We start from the raw sequence: 14544 nt of genomic DNA, 5'->3' as shown, positions 1-14544 counted from the left end.
TGACTACGGTGGTATAAAATATCGTTCAGAAGGTGCGACAGTAAAGGTGAAGTCGACAGTTTTGACCATTATTGAGTAATTTGGCCATGTCGTACTGAATAAATGCATTTTTATTATTTCATACTCCATTTAGCAAAAGACTTGTTATTTTTCGTGACCATAGCATTTATTTAGCAACTGGGGGAAAATACATCGATAAAAAGAATATCCTGTAAAAATATTGGAGTAGAGAGACTGAAACAATAACATTTTGTGTCTCTCTTCGTCGCATTTTCCTCGTTCTGAATAATTCCCCCTCAAAGGGTTGAATTGTAAATCAGATGAAACCAAGACCCTGCCGACGTCATCCTTCTGTTGGAGACGCTAGAGCCCTATAATGATAGGCGTGGCTAAACGGCGGATTAAAAAAACTAATTTCTCGACATCTGCGCTTTGCCAAATTGTTGTATATAGTCAAATTGTCTTAAAATATGATTCTAATTCACATAATAATGCTATTTAAGATTTTTTTTTTCCTGTCGTACGCACTTTAAGAGAACAAGTTATACCTCCAAGTGGACTTATTCACCCTTTAAGTGGATTACTAAAAACCTTTTTTTATTTTTTACAAAGGTAATACAAAACATTTATTACTCAATTAAATTTCTGACCTTGCATGTGCCTCTAAGTCAGTGAGGGAGCCTTCAGGAACAAAGTGAGTAACATCAGCAATGTGAACCCCTAGCTCCAGTAGCTTCCCTCCTGCAAGGCTGCGCACAGACAGCGTGTCATCGACATCCTCACAGCCCGCGGGGTCAATGCTGAACACAAGGTGACTATCTCGCAGATCCCGTCGCTCAGCCACCTGAGCAGGATCCACCTTCCAGGGCTTCTCGGGAGAATTTACAGGCATCTCTCTCAGCTGGAGAGAGCCAGACACAGTCAAAGACTGGAGAAAAAAATACTGACAGTAACATTCTTCTTTAGTAGTTGTATGAGTTTATCATCTGACCTGTGCATCAGAGAAGGGCGGAACACGGATACTATTCTCAATCAGGATGGTCTGCATTTCAGTCTCAAGCTCACCAGCCCGACCCAGAACTTTCACACTGTGCCCGTTGGGATACAGTGATGTGCTTTCCCATGAGTCGATGCGTACTACCACTCTGTGGTCCTGAACACAACCAGAGAAGGATGTTATATAGTAATAAATGTGTCTATAAAACAAAACAAAACTCTTAATCCAAACAGTTTGGACTGCCATACAACAGTAACTCAAATATATTCAAGTCCAGACTTCGATTTGGCATAGACGTCATTACCTATTGACCTGACACTTTGTCATTCTTTGCGTCACGCCTTACCATTGGGAGCCGAGCTTGAAGCCTTATTTAGTAATAGTCAGCCGAAGACGGCACACGGTCATTTCAAAGTCGGGTTTAAGCTTGGATTTTTGAAGAACTATGAAAGCTGTACCGCATACAAACAGGAAAGATAGTCTCAGGAGTGATTTGTTCGAGGATTCAAGGTAAATATTATATTTTTCGTACCATGCATGCATTTTGAAACCTTGTGAAAAAAAAATCAACGGGAGAATGGGAACCGCTACGGCATTGGCATCATTCTTTGACATTTATACGAAAAGTAGATGCGTAACTGCCAGGTTTTTAGCTCTTTTAACAAAGAATCGAGACAATTTTACGTCCATATCTATAAAGAATTCAGTGATTGAAGCATTTAATCGCAAGAATTTTCTTCTTTGTTTACACATGGAGTCGGCTATTATTTGTAACTGACTAGACTCATTATTTGCCGTATTTACGTAAAATAAATGCTACCCGCACGGTTTCTTTTGCTTTTAACCAAGAATCGAGACTGTTTTACATCCACATCTATGAAGAATTCAGGGATTTGAGCATTTATTCACAAGAATTTTTGCTAGAAAAGCTCTGTTTACGTTAGGCGGCCGCTGACCTCATTTGCTAACAAAGTAGCATTGTCCTCCATCATATATACAGTGGGGCAAATAAGAATCAACCACCAATTGTGCATGTTCTCCTACTTGAAAAGATTAGAGAGGCCTGTAATTGTCAACATGGGTAAACCTCAACCATGAGAGACAGAATGTGGGAAAAAAAACAGAAAATCACATTGTTTGATTTTTAAAGAATTTATTTTCAAATTAGAGTGGAAAAAAAGTATTTGGTCACCTACAAAAAAAGCAAGATTTCTGGCTGTCAAAGAGGTCTAACTTCTTCTAACCAGGTCTAACAAGGCTCCACTGTATTACTGTACACACCTGTATTAATGGCACCTGTTTTAACTCATTATCGGTATAAAAGACACCTGTCCACAACCTCAATCAGTCACACTCCAAACTCCACTATGGCCAAGACCAAAGAGCTATCAAAGGACACCAGAGACAAAATTGTAGACCTGCACCAGGCTGGGAAGACTGAATCTGCAATAGGTAAAACGCTTCGTGTAAAGAAATCAACTGTGGGAGCAATTATTAGAAAATGGATGACATACAAGACCACTGACAATCTCCCTCGATCTGGGGCTTCATGCAAGATCTCACCCCATGGCGTTAAAATGATAACAAGAACGGTGAGCAAAAATCCCAGAACCACACGGGGGGACCTGGTTAATGAACTACAGAGAGCTGGGACCACTGTAACAAAGGCTATTATCAGTAACACAATGCGCCGCCAGGGACTTAAATCCTACACTGCCAGACGTGTCCCCCTGCTGAAGAAAGTACACGTCCAGGCCCGTCCGCGGTTCGCTAGAGAGCATTTGGATAATCCAGAAGAGGACTCGGACAATGTGTTATGGTCAGATGAAACCAAAATAGAACTTTTTGGTAGAAACACAGGTTCTCGTGTTTGGAGGGGAAAGAATACTGAATTGCATCCGAAGAACACCATAAGCACTTTGTAGTATGGGGGTGGAAACATCATGCTTTGGGGCTGTTTTTCTGCAAAGGGACCAGCACGACTGATTTGTGTAAAGGAAAGAATGAATGGGGCCGTGTATCCAGAGATTTTGAGTGAAAATCTCCTTCCATCAGCAAGGACATTGAAGATGAGATGTGGCTGGGTCTTTCAGCATGACAATGATCCCAAACACACAGCCAGGGCAACAAAGGAGTGGCTTTGTAAGAAGCATTTCAAGGTCCTGGAGTGGCCAAGCCAGTCTCCAGATCTCAACCCCATACAAAATCTGTGGAGGGAGTTGAAAGTCCGTGTCGCCCAACGACAACCCCAAAACATCACTGCTCTAGAGGAGATAAGCATGAAGGAATGGGCCAAAATACCAGCAACAGTGTGTGAAAAGCTTTTGAAGAGTTACAGAAAACATTTGGCCTCCGTAATTGCCAACAAAGGGCACATAACAACGTATTGAGATGAACTTTTGGTATTAACCAAATACTTATTTTCCACCATAATTTGCAAATAAATTCTTTAAAAATCAAACAACGTGATTTTCTGTTTTTTTCCACATTCTGTCTCTCATGGTTGAGGTTTACCCATGTTGACAATTACAGGCCTCTCTAATATTTTCAAGTGGGAGAACTTGCACAATTAGTGGTTGAGTAAATACTTATTTGCCCCACTGTATGTAAAATAAACGCTAACTGCACGGTTTGTTTGCTTTTAACCAAGAATCAAGACTATTTCACGTCCATATCTATAAAGAATTCCAAGGATGTCACTTCAGAAGCGAGGAAGAACAAGGCCTTGTTGAGTCAAGGAGGGCAGAAAGGAGACGGCGAGGAATAGGGACTTGTACAAGTCGAGGTGACCAGAAAACGCAAGGCATAGAAAAAGGCTATGTGATTGTTGAAAGACGAGGCTCACATCCCGGTAACACCACATCGATTATTTGCACTGCCTGAATTATAGGACTCTCACACGCATTTTATATTTACAGTATGTTTATTTAGATTTCATACTTGCACGTCACTTTTGAGATTTTAACTTATCCTGCACTGTACAGGGATGCTCCACAATTTCATTGTATAACTGTATAACGATAATAAAGGGCTAGTCTATTCTACAATACGTTGGGATTGTATATAGAATTGATTAATAATCTATTTACATATTATTCATAATTGATTCTGCAGGTTTTCCTCAAGTATTAAGTTTCTGTTGTTAAATTGAGTGATTTATTAGCTGTTGAAAACTTAAGTTAAAAATTAAGTTGCTATTTTGGTCAAAAACCTATATGATATGTTAAATATTGCTATTGATCCTCAAAATAAAGGTGATTATCTCTGCATTGGTGATTTTCTTGCATCTAGTGTAAAATCTGAGACTTTTATAGCAATTTTTGTTATACTTATATAGAAAATTAATCGTGATTTTGTAAGTGAACAACTTTAAATTTTTTGATGCCGCTGCTCATGGAGGCTCATATAGGGCTAAGATAGGTGCCTGTTTTGGTTTTAGGTCGGTGGCAGCTTTGGTTTTAAAAATATTTGAATTTGAAGTTTTTGAAAATAGGCCCCCTACGGATCGGCCCCGTTTCCCGCGTCCTGTCACGTATTATGAAGTCTATGGCAAACCTTACCTGCAATGCGTCGGCCTGCTGAGTGCTGACATGGATCTTCGGGATGCGGTAGTCCCAAGGCACAGTCAGGATGCGCTGAGAATTCCTGCTTTGTGACTGTGTGCTCTCTCTTGGGGGGAATGTCACCACATAGTCCCTCCAATTTCTCTGCAGGATCCCTACAATTCTTCCTTTAAATTATACCATTTAGACGTATGAGTGAAGAGAGCAAAAATCTGGAATGTATTTGACAAAATGTTGGATACAATATCCAAAATGTACTTTCAGATGTGAGCATCGCACCTGTAGGCATAGGTTTACTTTGAAGGTCCTCTCCATTCTTCTCGTCCAATTGTCCTTCAGTCAAGGCACTGACCTTCCCTCTCCATTCGCTTTTGGGTAATAACTCCACCACAACTATGTCCCCATGAACAGCTCTGTTACGATTTTTTTTTCCATACACTAACACCTCGCTGCTCAGCTCTACAGCAGATGGAGATAGAATTTAAGAGTAATTAACACAAAGACAAGCAAAGGCAAAAATGAACACAAACACAATATACAGTGGTATGAAAAAGTATCTGAACCTTTTGGAATTTCTCACATTTCTGCATAAAATCACAAATCACCATTTTTCTCTACAAAACTGCTGTAGTTCAGTCAGATTCCTGGGATTACTGGCATGAATCGCTATCTGCAGGTCAAGCCACAGCATCTCATTGAGGTTCAAGTCTGGACTTTGACTTGGCCACTCCAGAACGTGTATTTTGTTCTTCTGCAACCACTCTGAAGTTGATCTACTTCTGTGTTTTGGATCTTTGTCTTGCTTTAGCATCCATTCTCTTTTTAGCTTCAACTGTTTGACAGACGGCTTCAGGTTTTCCTGCATAACATCCTGATAAACTTTTGAATTCATTCTTCCATTAATGATTGCAAGTTGTCCAGGCCCTGAGGCAGAAAAACAGCCCCAAATCATGATGCTCCCTCTACCATGCTTCACGGTGGGGATGAGTTGCTGATGTTGTTGAGCTTTTCTATTTTTCCTCCACACATGACATTGTGTGTTACTCCCAAATAATTCAACTTTGGTTTCTTCAGTCTACAAAATATTATGCCAAAACGTCTGTGAAGTGTCCAAGTGCCTTTTTGCGAACATTAAACGAGCAACAATGTTTTTTTAGGCAGCAGTGGCTTCCTCCGTGGAGTCCTCCCATGAACACCATTCTTGGCCATAGGATTACATATAGTTGATGGGTGCACACAGATATTGGACTGTGCCAGTGATGTTTGTAAGCCTTTAGCGGGCACTCTAGGGTTCTTTTTTACTTCTCAGAGTATTATGCGCTGAAATCTTTGGTGGATGGCCACTCCTTGGGAGAGAAGCAACAGTGCCAAACTCTCTACAATGTAGACAACTTCTCTGACGATTGATGAACATCCAGACTTTTAGAAATGGTTTTGCATCCTTTCCCAGCTTTAGACAAATCAACAATCCTTGATCACAGGTCTTCAGACAGCTCTTTTGACCGAGCCATGATGCACATCAGACAATGCTTCTCATTTAGACATTTCTTACCAGGTGTGTGTTTTATCATGGGCAGGGCAGCTTTAAACCACTCATCAGCGACTGGCCACACACCTTAATTAAATTGTTAGGTAAAAATTGGTTTCAAATGCTCTTTAAGTCTCCTTGAGCAGAGGGTTTACTTATTTTTCCCCCTTCTTTCATTTTTTGCTTACTATCCCCATTAACATATGAAAACCTATAAATGTTTGGGTAGTTTTAGTTAGAGCACTTTTTTCATCTGTGTGATTTTGACAAAGATCAGATCATATTTGATGGTGATTTTATGCAGAAATGTGAGAAATTCCAAAAGGTTCAGATACTTTTTGATACCACTGTACAACTTCAACTTCTTCAACTTCTCCAACTAGATTCCAATTAATCATAAAAACTCTTCAATGCTCAATACTGCACCTGCATTTTTATCCGAGAGACCCTCTGCTCTAACAGAGGCTTCAGTCAGTGCTCTGTGTTTGTTGACATTCAGTGTTCCCTGAAAAAAAGAAATGAGGAAGTATGATAGATTTTATTTAAGTAAGATTAACACTATGTGAAAAAAATGTTTATAGAATGCAAAGCCTGTTTGGAGCCTTCAATTAAGGCATTCATAAATTTGACGAAAGTGATGAGATCATTATTTAAATGGTTATTGAATATTTGCTTATTGATGATTGATTGCCAGAAAAATATAGATGGACATGTTTTGCTCTCAATAAAACTGCCTTGTCATAACACCGGTTCAAACCGGCCTTCATTCCACAGCTCAGCCTGTATCACGATATTGTGAGATAATCGTTATGGTGAGCCTTGTACCGCGAATCGTTCCCACCCCTAGCGTCGATGTCTTTGGACAGCTTTTTTACGGAAAAAAGACCACCTGCTGAGCAAGAAGAGGAGCCTACAACCAAGTCCATTAGTCCATTATGCATAATATTTGGCTAAAAGCCAGCAAACAGGGCAACAAATGCGAATGCACTGAGAGCATCATACCTCGTCCTACCGTATAGCCAAAGCCAAGAGACCTTTCGCGACTGGAGAAGAACTCGTTATGCCTACAACCAAGGATATTTGCCGTCAAGTTTTAGGGAAGGCTGCTGTGATAAAAGGTTGATTCAGCATCTGGTGAGTTACTGTTTTCAGCCCCGTTGTGTTGTTTTATCTTCACCGTCATTTCTGCCAAACATTGCCAGCCCGTGAAAAAAAGGCCCAAGACACACTGGTCCGTGGTGCAAAAAAAGTTGGAGATCACTGCCCTAGAGTACCTTTAAGTAGGTAGGAATAGGATCTGGTGCACATTGGCACTAGGCATGTGCCAGTATGAGATTTTCACGGTACGATAACTGTGAGCAAAAATACCGCGGTTTCACGGTATCACGGTATTGCAATTATAGCTCCAAAATTTTGAGATACATGGGTTTAAAAAAAAAAAAAGAAAGAAAATCCATTGAACAGGATTTTTTCAAAACATATTTGCAAATTGGAACATGAATATAATGTGAAAATTAATAAATTATAAATAAATAAATATATAAATTAAATAAATATAAATTAAAAACAAAAAATAACAAATATTATATAAAATTAAAATAAATAGAACCTAGACTATACCCACAGCCACAGCTCAAGTTGCTCAATATTAGAGTAAAAACAAAATAATTGCTATAAAAAGTAAAAACACTTCTAAACAAAATTAAAAATATATACTGAATGACTTTTTTTTGAGGGGGGAAGCTCAAGTGAAGTTTCGCCATTTTCAGCCACTGTGTCAACTCTAGTCTACAGGATGCCATGCCTTTGTGTTAAAAAGAACAAAGAATTCATAAGTTAATAAGTTAGTTAAAAATGTATAAGTTAATTTTATAAATTAGTTAAAATGTAAATATTGTTGAGGAAAGGTTTCATCTAAAAAAAAAAAAAAAAAAGTGAGGAGTGAGACCTCCTCTTTCAATTAGCGATCTTTGACGCGATTCTTTTTCTTTCCCCCCTGCATTCAAGCTTTTCTCTCACTCAGCGGCTGTGAGACATAAAAGAAGCTGCTCTCCCAGTTTAGCCTAGGCTAACATTCGTCTTTGTAAGTTTTAGTTAGTTTGTATATTGAATTTGAAAGGAAAATGTGTGTTTTGTTTTTGGCGAACTTTTTAATGGAGCTACTGCTATCCTGTTGAACCTAATCACACGTGGAAAAATACAATTGTACAGCGTTTTAAATGTATTTATTTGTATATTTCACCACGATTTGAGAGCTCAATAAATTGAAGAAAAGTACGCCTTGTGTTTGGAGGATTTGTTTTTGGGTTTGCTGGCTGTTTAGTGACACTCACAGCAACAAACGGAAAGGGGTGAGCGGTGCCACACCAAGCCACTTCGGCTGCATTTTGGCACATGAAAAATAGCGAATACCGTACTAAGGTATGACGGAAAATTTTAGTGGTTTTGAAACCGCGACGTTTTCACACCACGGTAAACCGTGAAACCGGTAACCGGCACATGTCTAATTGGCACTGCTGCAAAAAGAACCTTAGAGTGTTGACTATGTTTGGAATCGCGTGACCATTCAAGATGATTTTAGAGTTGTATGAAGAGTGCATGCACAGTTGGTAGTTGCAGCAATGTTGCCAGAATGTTGCCCAATTGGGCTACCTTCACAGACTCTGAGCGCGAGAGAATTCCATTGGATGGGATAATAAATTTTGGGCTCCTTTTGACAAAATCTTATTTCGACAGGAGAATGTAAATTGGGCTGATTTTTAGAGAGCTAAGTGGGTTTTAGGTGTGAATGGGATGCAGAGTGTCTTTCCGATCCAGAAAGCCTGAGGTACAGTAACCCGTGGGCTCCTGCTCTCCATACCATAGTCACAGGAGCAGTGAAATTATCAAACGGGAACGATTCACAAACATCCATATTCCGATTATTTAAATATGCCAAGTAAAGCGGAACTCAAACACAGTCAGCGCAGTCTTTGGGACGCAATGAGGAACGGACCGAGAGTACACTTCCACAACTCATTCCGCTAGATGACAAAACAGCAACAAGCATGGCTGACCCAACCAACCAACTTCTCCGTGAGATCAGACCTGCTCTCATAAATTTAAAAGCAGACGTGTGGAATTATTTTGGATTTTACGAGAAAATCTTCTTCTGGAAAATAGGGGATTTCAATGAATGTTGAAAGCAAGCCGAGGTACTTCATCCTATCCCGAACCAGTTTCACTGACACGGCTCTCTACAAGCAGACGAAAGTAGAAATCATATCATCGCTGTCGAATGTAGATAGAGTCGCCTTTACGTGTGATGCATGGACATCTGCAGCCCCCGAATTGTTTGTTACAGTAACAGCCCATTTCATAACCGATGAGTGGGAGCTGAAAGCACATGTGCTTCAAAAAATGAGCAATGAACAAGGTTACTAATATGGTTGAGCTGCTAAGTGGTGCTGTAAATGAATGGAACATCGCATTTCTGTTGTTACAGATAGCGCAGCTATTAGGGTTGTCGCTGCCAAGCTGAGTAAGTTTAGCCATCTGAAACGCTACGCCCACACACGGAACCGTTATTTTCATCTGCAGGAGTCAATGCACAGCGCAGCACACTTTCACCTGAGCACGTGGATCAACTCCTGTTCATATAGAAGAACATGGAACTTTCTCAGTAGCTAAACACCCTTGGCCTGTCCTGCATATTGTTCAGGTCCGGATGCAAAAGGACTTGAGGTTTTTTTTTGTTTTTTTTTTTGTATCTCAGGGAAACCCGTTCATGTTTACACAACTTAAAGCAGAAAAACACTATTTTTGAGCCATTTGTATTGAAGTAGTAGTACACATTGTCTTTCCCTTATACCTGAGTTCACTTTTAGTTGGATAAAAATATATTTCTGCAAAAAGCTACAATTTATTCTGTTGAAGATTGAATGTAGTTTAAAGCTGCTGATACAGATTGGGGACTTGAGTATTTTATTTCCTGTTTTGAACTGTTACTTGATACTGAAGTAGTAGTTTATTTGAGCCTGAGAGGATTTTTGTACTATTTTTGTAACGAATGTACGAAACATTAAAAGCAGCTAATAGCTGGGGGGTTGTGCATCAATAATCGATTTATAATCGAATCATAGCGTCTGAATTGTAATCGTAATCAAATCGTGAGGTGCCCCAAGATTCCCACTTCGATCAAACATGTTTGATACTTGTTGCCAACGGCGCAACGCCACTCACGCTCCAAAAATACCCCCCAAACACGAGTCGCGGATGGTGAAATAGCGATCACGAATAGAGCCCCAAGCATATCAAAACAGTTACAAGAAACTATAGAGAACACCTGCCAAACACCGATGGAAAAAATAGCCCAAGTGTGCACACATTGTTTAAAGGTCACAGCTCAAAGAAGTTGACAACGTAAATGAGGTAATAACTTTTTTAAACTGACACTTTTATTTTAATAAACTGTTGTTGAAACATCCCTAGACATAGGAATACAATGATTCATAGCACTGTGACATTTTGTCAGCATAGTGGCTGTGCTGAAGAAAATTGATGATTTTTAATTTTAATTTAAACATGAGTAGTAGGCTACTCTGACCTTACAGAGGGCCTTGCAGTAGATTTTATAACTTTCCCGCTGTGTAGCTTTCAAATCAGTAAAATTTCTAAGTAATGATCTCCACTAGAGTTCAATAGTTTGGGAATCGGAACATGGATCGGGCTTTTAGTTTCTTTTCCTTTGTATTAGTGGCACAAATGAATCAATAGTAGCTTTCAGGGAGCTAGCTGTACGTTCATTTTAACTTTATCCATTACTATTAATTATTTTCTCTAAATAAATTACTGGCGTTGGTAAAAATTCTGAGAATACATTTTAATTAAAACTAAAGCGCAAGGATCAGGAGGGCTGAACACAAAATTGAATTTGCATAAATTGACTGTGGATGTGTAGGCTAATGATAATTGACTTTTTAATTGCTTTTATACAAATAGCTGGACATATGGAATGCTTGCACACTCATCAAGTGTGAAATTACACAACTGAATAAATGTTTCGTTGGCTACCTATACTCAAAAATGTGTCTGACACATAGGTCCAACAACAATTGTAACGATTGAACGAAAGACGTTTTTTTTTTTTAACCGCAATGACCCGAGAGCCAAAGCCCCGGATAAAAAAAATAATGCAGTTTATATGACCACTATTCTTCATGAAAAACATGCCAATCACATCAGTTTCACCACAAACATTTGGACAAGTGATGTCAAGTAAGCAAGCGTAAATAATTTAAACACGCAGAAAACTACACAAAAAGTCAGCCAGTCAGTAATGCATTCAGTATGTAAAATGACGAGCGGTCAGATAACTTTGTAACGCTGCCTTTATTTTCGGTTAAAAAAAAACTCAGGCACAAAACAACACGCACGGGGATGCGAGCTCCAACTCCGGCCAAAAAGTACTGCCGTGTATCAGCTTAGCTGCTGTAAAAAAAGTGTCGTGAGTGCCGCAAATGTAAACAAAGTGCTGCAGAATGGATACGTGACATCTCCCTCTTTTGAGTTAATGATTTTCACAGTGTGCAACAAAGCATATAACATTGGCAATCACTTTTCAAATGATATAACTTATTTGTCTGCTCAATTACAGTCACAGTAGATAATCAAAACTTATTGGCACTTATTGACACTTATCAATTTAAATATTCACATTCCTGTTGTAATGAAATAACAATAATATTCTGTAGCCACATTATTCAAAATCTTTCCTTCTTCCTTCCAAGTGCAATAACCAGTGATAACCATTATAAGGCAGCACAGAAGAAAAAACATTTCAAAATTCAAATTTCCCCGTTTTTTTTAGGATTAAGGATAAGAATTTATTGCTTAAAATAAGGCTGTTAAGCTTATTTTTCTTCCAAAAAATCTGAGAGAAATACACTTGAAGCGCTGGCAGATAATTTCACTTATTTCCAATACATTTACACTTAAAACTGATTAGTTTTAAGGAGGTGTGTTTTGCAGTGTATTAATGTTATATATGTTAGGAATGGCTTACTTTTAAAGGCATTTTTGTGCACCTTAGGTATTACTCTGTAAGTAATTGTTGCCAAAAGTTTACCATTACACAATGTCTGACAATCTGTCATTATTTCGATGTTGGAATTGAATACTTGTTCATATTTTATGTTGAAAAAAAGTGCAATAAATTATATTTTTGCACAGTAATATTTTCTCTTGTGTATACTTTAAAATTTTACATAAATCTTTTAATAGAATTATCGGCTTGCCATTATCGGTTATCGGTTGGAATGAGGAGGAAATTATCAGTTATCGGTATCGGTTGAAAAATGTATTATCGTGCATCACTCGTAATTATGATCTTTAATATTATTTACTACAACTACTGCTGCTAGCCTGTTGCTCATCAGTATGGCTTGCTCTTGATGGCACGCATAAAAGCAAGTGTTACAAGTTTTTTTGTTCATTGTGGAAAACGCTATCAGGCAAGGGAATATAAGTTGATGTGCCTCACAGCAACACTTACTGTATGTTGATGGACATATACAGTATCAAGAAGGGGAGGGTGAGGCTGGGGCTGGAGGCGGTTGCTCGCCTCGAAGCGGACCGTCAGAGCTCGATCCCCCGATCCAACTACGAGCTTTTTAACTGCAGCAACTTAAAGATTCGCTATTGGAGCAGGTATTACCAAGGACAGCGGGATAAAGCCTGTCTGGATGCCGCAGAGGGTCTCCGTGATGTCGAGTGAAAGTATGGAGAACCTCCCTTAAGCTCTGCTGTCTGATTGATAACACATTCCTCGTATGCTCAACATTCGTTATTATTTCTCTAATCATTTTATAAATTGTGATTTATTGACCTGTTTTGCACATGCACCTATCGTTTTAAATAAAACAAGAATTGGCATCATGTTGTCCAAATCTTTTGTTGCGATCAATGTCTGCATTTGAAAAGATTGACATACTATTTTTGTTTGTATCGTATGTATATACCTTGTAGTATTTCCTTGTAACAACATAATCTGTGTCAGCCCTTTTTCATTCGGCAAATGTAATATAATTTGTAATTTCACCTAATTTAGGTCACTCAAGTAGCCGCCGTATAAATCTATACCTCAAGTCAACACAGGCTGACAGGTTGCTATAATTTTGTCCACGAATGATCAACGAAGTGATAAGAACAATAATCTAATCACATCTACGTAAGTCTCAACTAGGTCATGCTGAATCCATTTTTGAAGATTCCGTGGGTTCCTCTGCCATGAAGTTTTTTTCTAGACCGGAAGTTCGAGGCAGACATTGTCCAAGATGGCACCGCCCATATTTCGTTCAGGAAACTTGTCTATTATTGTCTTGAAATGAAATAAAGACTGTAAATTGAAGGCAAACCAGTACAAACCCTGGTCTAAAACACCATTTTTCCAAGATTTAGTCGGCGTAGAGGCTTTGCGTTTTTTAACCTTCACCAAACCCCTGAGGCTTAGTCACCAAACCCCAGTTTAGAACCACTGCACTAGAAACACATGTGACCCCTAGGTAGAAAGTCTCTACCTGAATGTAGCGTCCAGACTTGATGCCAGCCTCAAGGACTTCAGCCGGCAGGTGGTCAGTAAACTCTTTTTCCGTGCACTCACTCTCTTTCTCCTGCAGAGCCTGGCAAATGGAGCTGTACAATTCATGAGCTGCCCGTAGCGCTGACCAGAAGTTTTGTAAATATTCCTAGAAAATAATGGCAAAGATTAAACAGGGACTAATAAAACATCAATACCTGTATTAGGGCTGGGCGATATGGCCTTAAGTAAGTATCACGGTAAATTGAGCAGATTTACCCCGATAACGATAAATGACGATAAATTGTAAACTGCAAACTGTTTCTCGTTGATTTATTTACCAGCTTTCAATTTAACATATTTAACAATTGTACATGCACTCTAAACATTAAATAGATAAAAAAATATTGTAAACAATAAAAATTCAAGTATGAACATTTATAACAGCTTGTATGACTTGAACAATGTACATTATAAAAATTAATATGACGACTGTGCAAACATGTCATTATAACAAAAATGACTTACAGTTTGAAACAGTACATTTCAAACAGACAACTTATTGTTAATGGCTGCTGTGATATAATTACTCAACACAAGTGTTTACGTCAAGGTTTCATTTTTTTTTTTTTTCCCTAAAGCATTTTTTAATACATGCACGTACATATGCACCCCTACACAGACACATACACACATTAAAGCTATATTGCTCATATTGCTCTTTTGCCAATGATTTTGCACAGAATTAAGCAAGCACATACAAAAGAATAGCTGTGGCCATTAAATGGTCATGTTATAGGCTTCACTGTTGGATTATTATTCATGATGAATGCTTTACCATCATAAAAGGGATATCAAAGAAATCACACACACATATACAAAATAACACGTAACACTAATT

At 38.7% G+C, this 14544-nt stretch overlaps 1 protein-coding gene across 3 annotated transcripts in view; it reads right to left on the bottom strand.

Moving 5' to 3' along the window:
• Positions 1–14544, bottom strand: part of LOC130920485 (DIS3-like exonuclease 1) — a 66879-nt gene that overhangs the window by 32790 nt on the left and 19545 nt on the right. For all 3 annotated transcript variants that reach the window (XM_057843757.1, XM_057843766.1, XM_057843774.1), the window contains 6 exons: positions 13645–13812; positions 6515–6593; positions 4840–5019; positions 4558–4727; positions 992–1153; positions 651–901 (listed from right to left, as the gene is read on the bottom strand). In XM_057843757.1, coding sequence (XP_057699740.1) covers positions 651–901; positions 992–1153; positions 4558–4727; positions 4840–5019; positions 6515–6593; positions 13645–13812 — 1010 coding nt within the window. The remainder of the gene's footprint in view (positions 1–650; positions 902–991; positions 1154–4557; positions 4728–4839; positions 5020–6514; positions 6594–13644; positions 13813–14544) is intronic.

This window comes from Corythoichthys intestinalis, chromosome 1, assembly GCF_030265065.1.
Source record: "Corythoichthys intestinalis isolate RoL2023-P3 chromosome 1, ASM3026506v1, whole genome shotgun sequence".
Lineage (NCBI taxonomy): Eukaryota > Metazoa > Chordata > Actinopteri > Syngnathiformes > Syngnathidae > Corythoichthys > Corythoichthys intestinalis.
The sequence above is the reverse complement of the archived record's forward strand: the minus strand, read 5'-3'. Positions and strand labels throughout refer to the sequence as shown.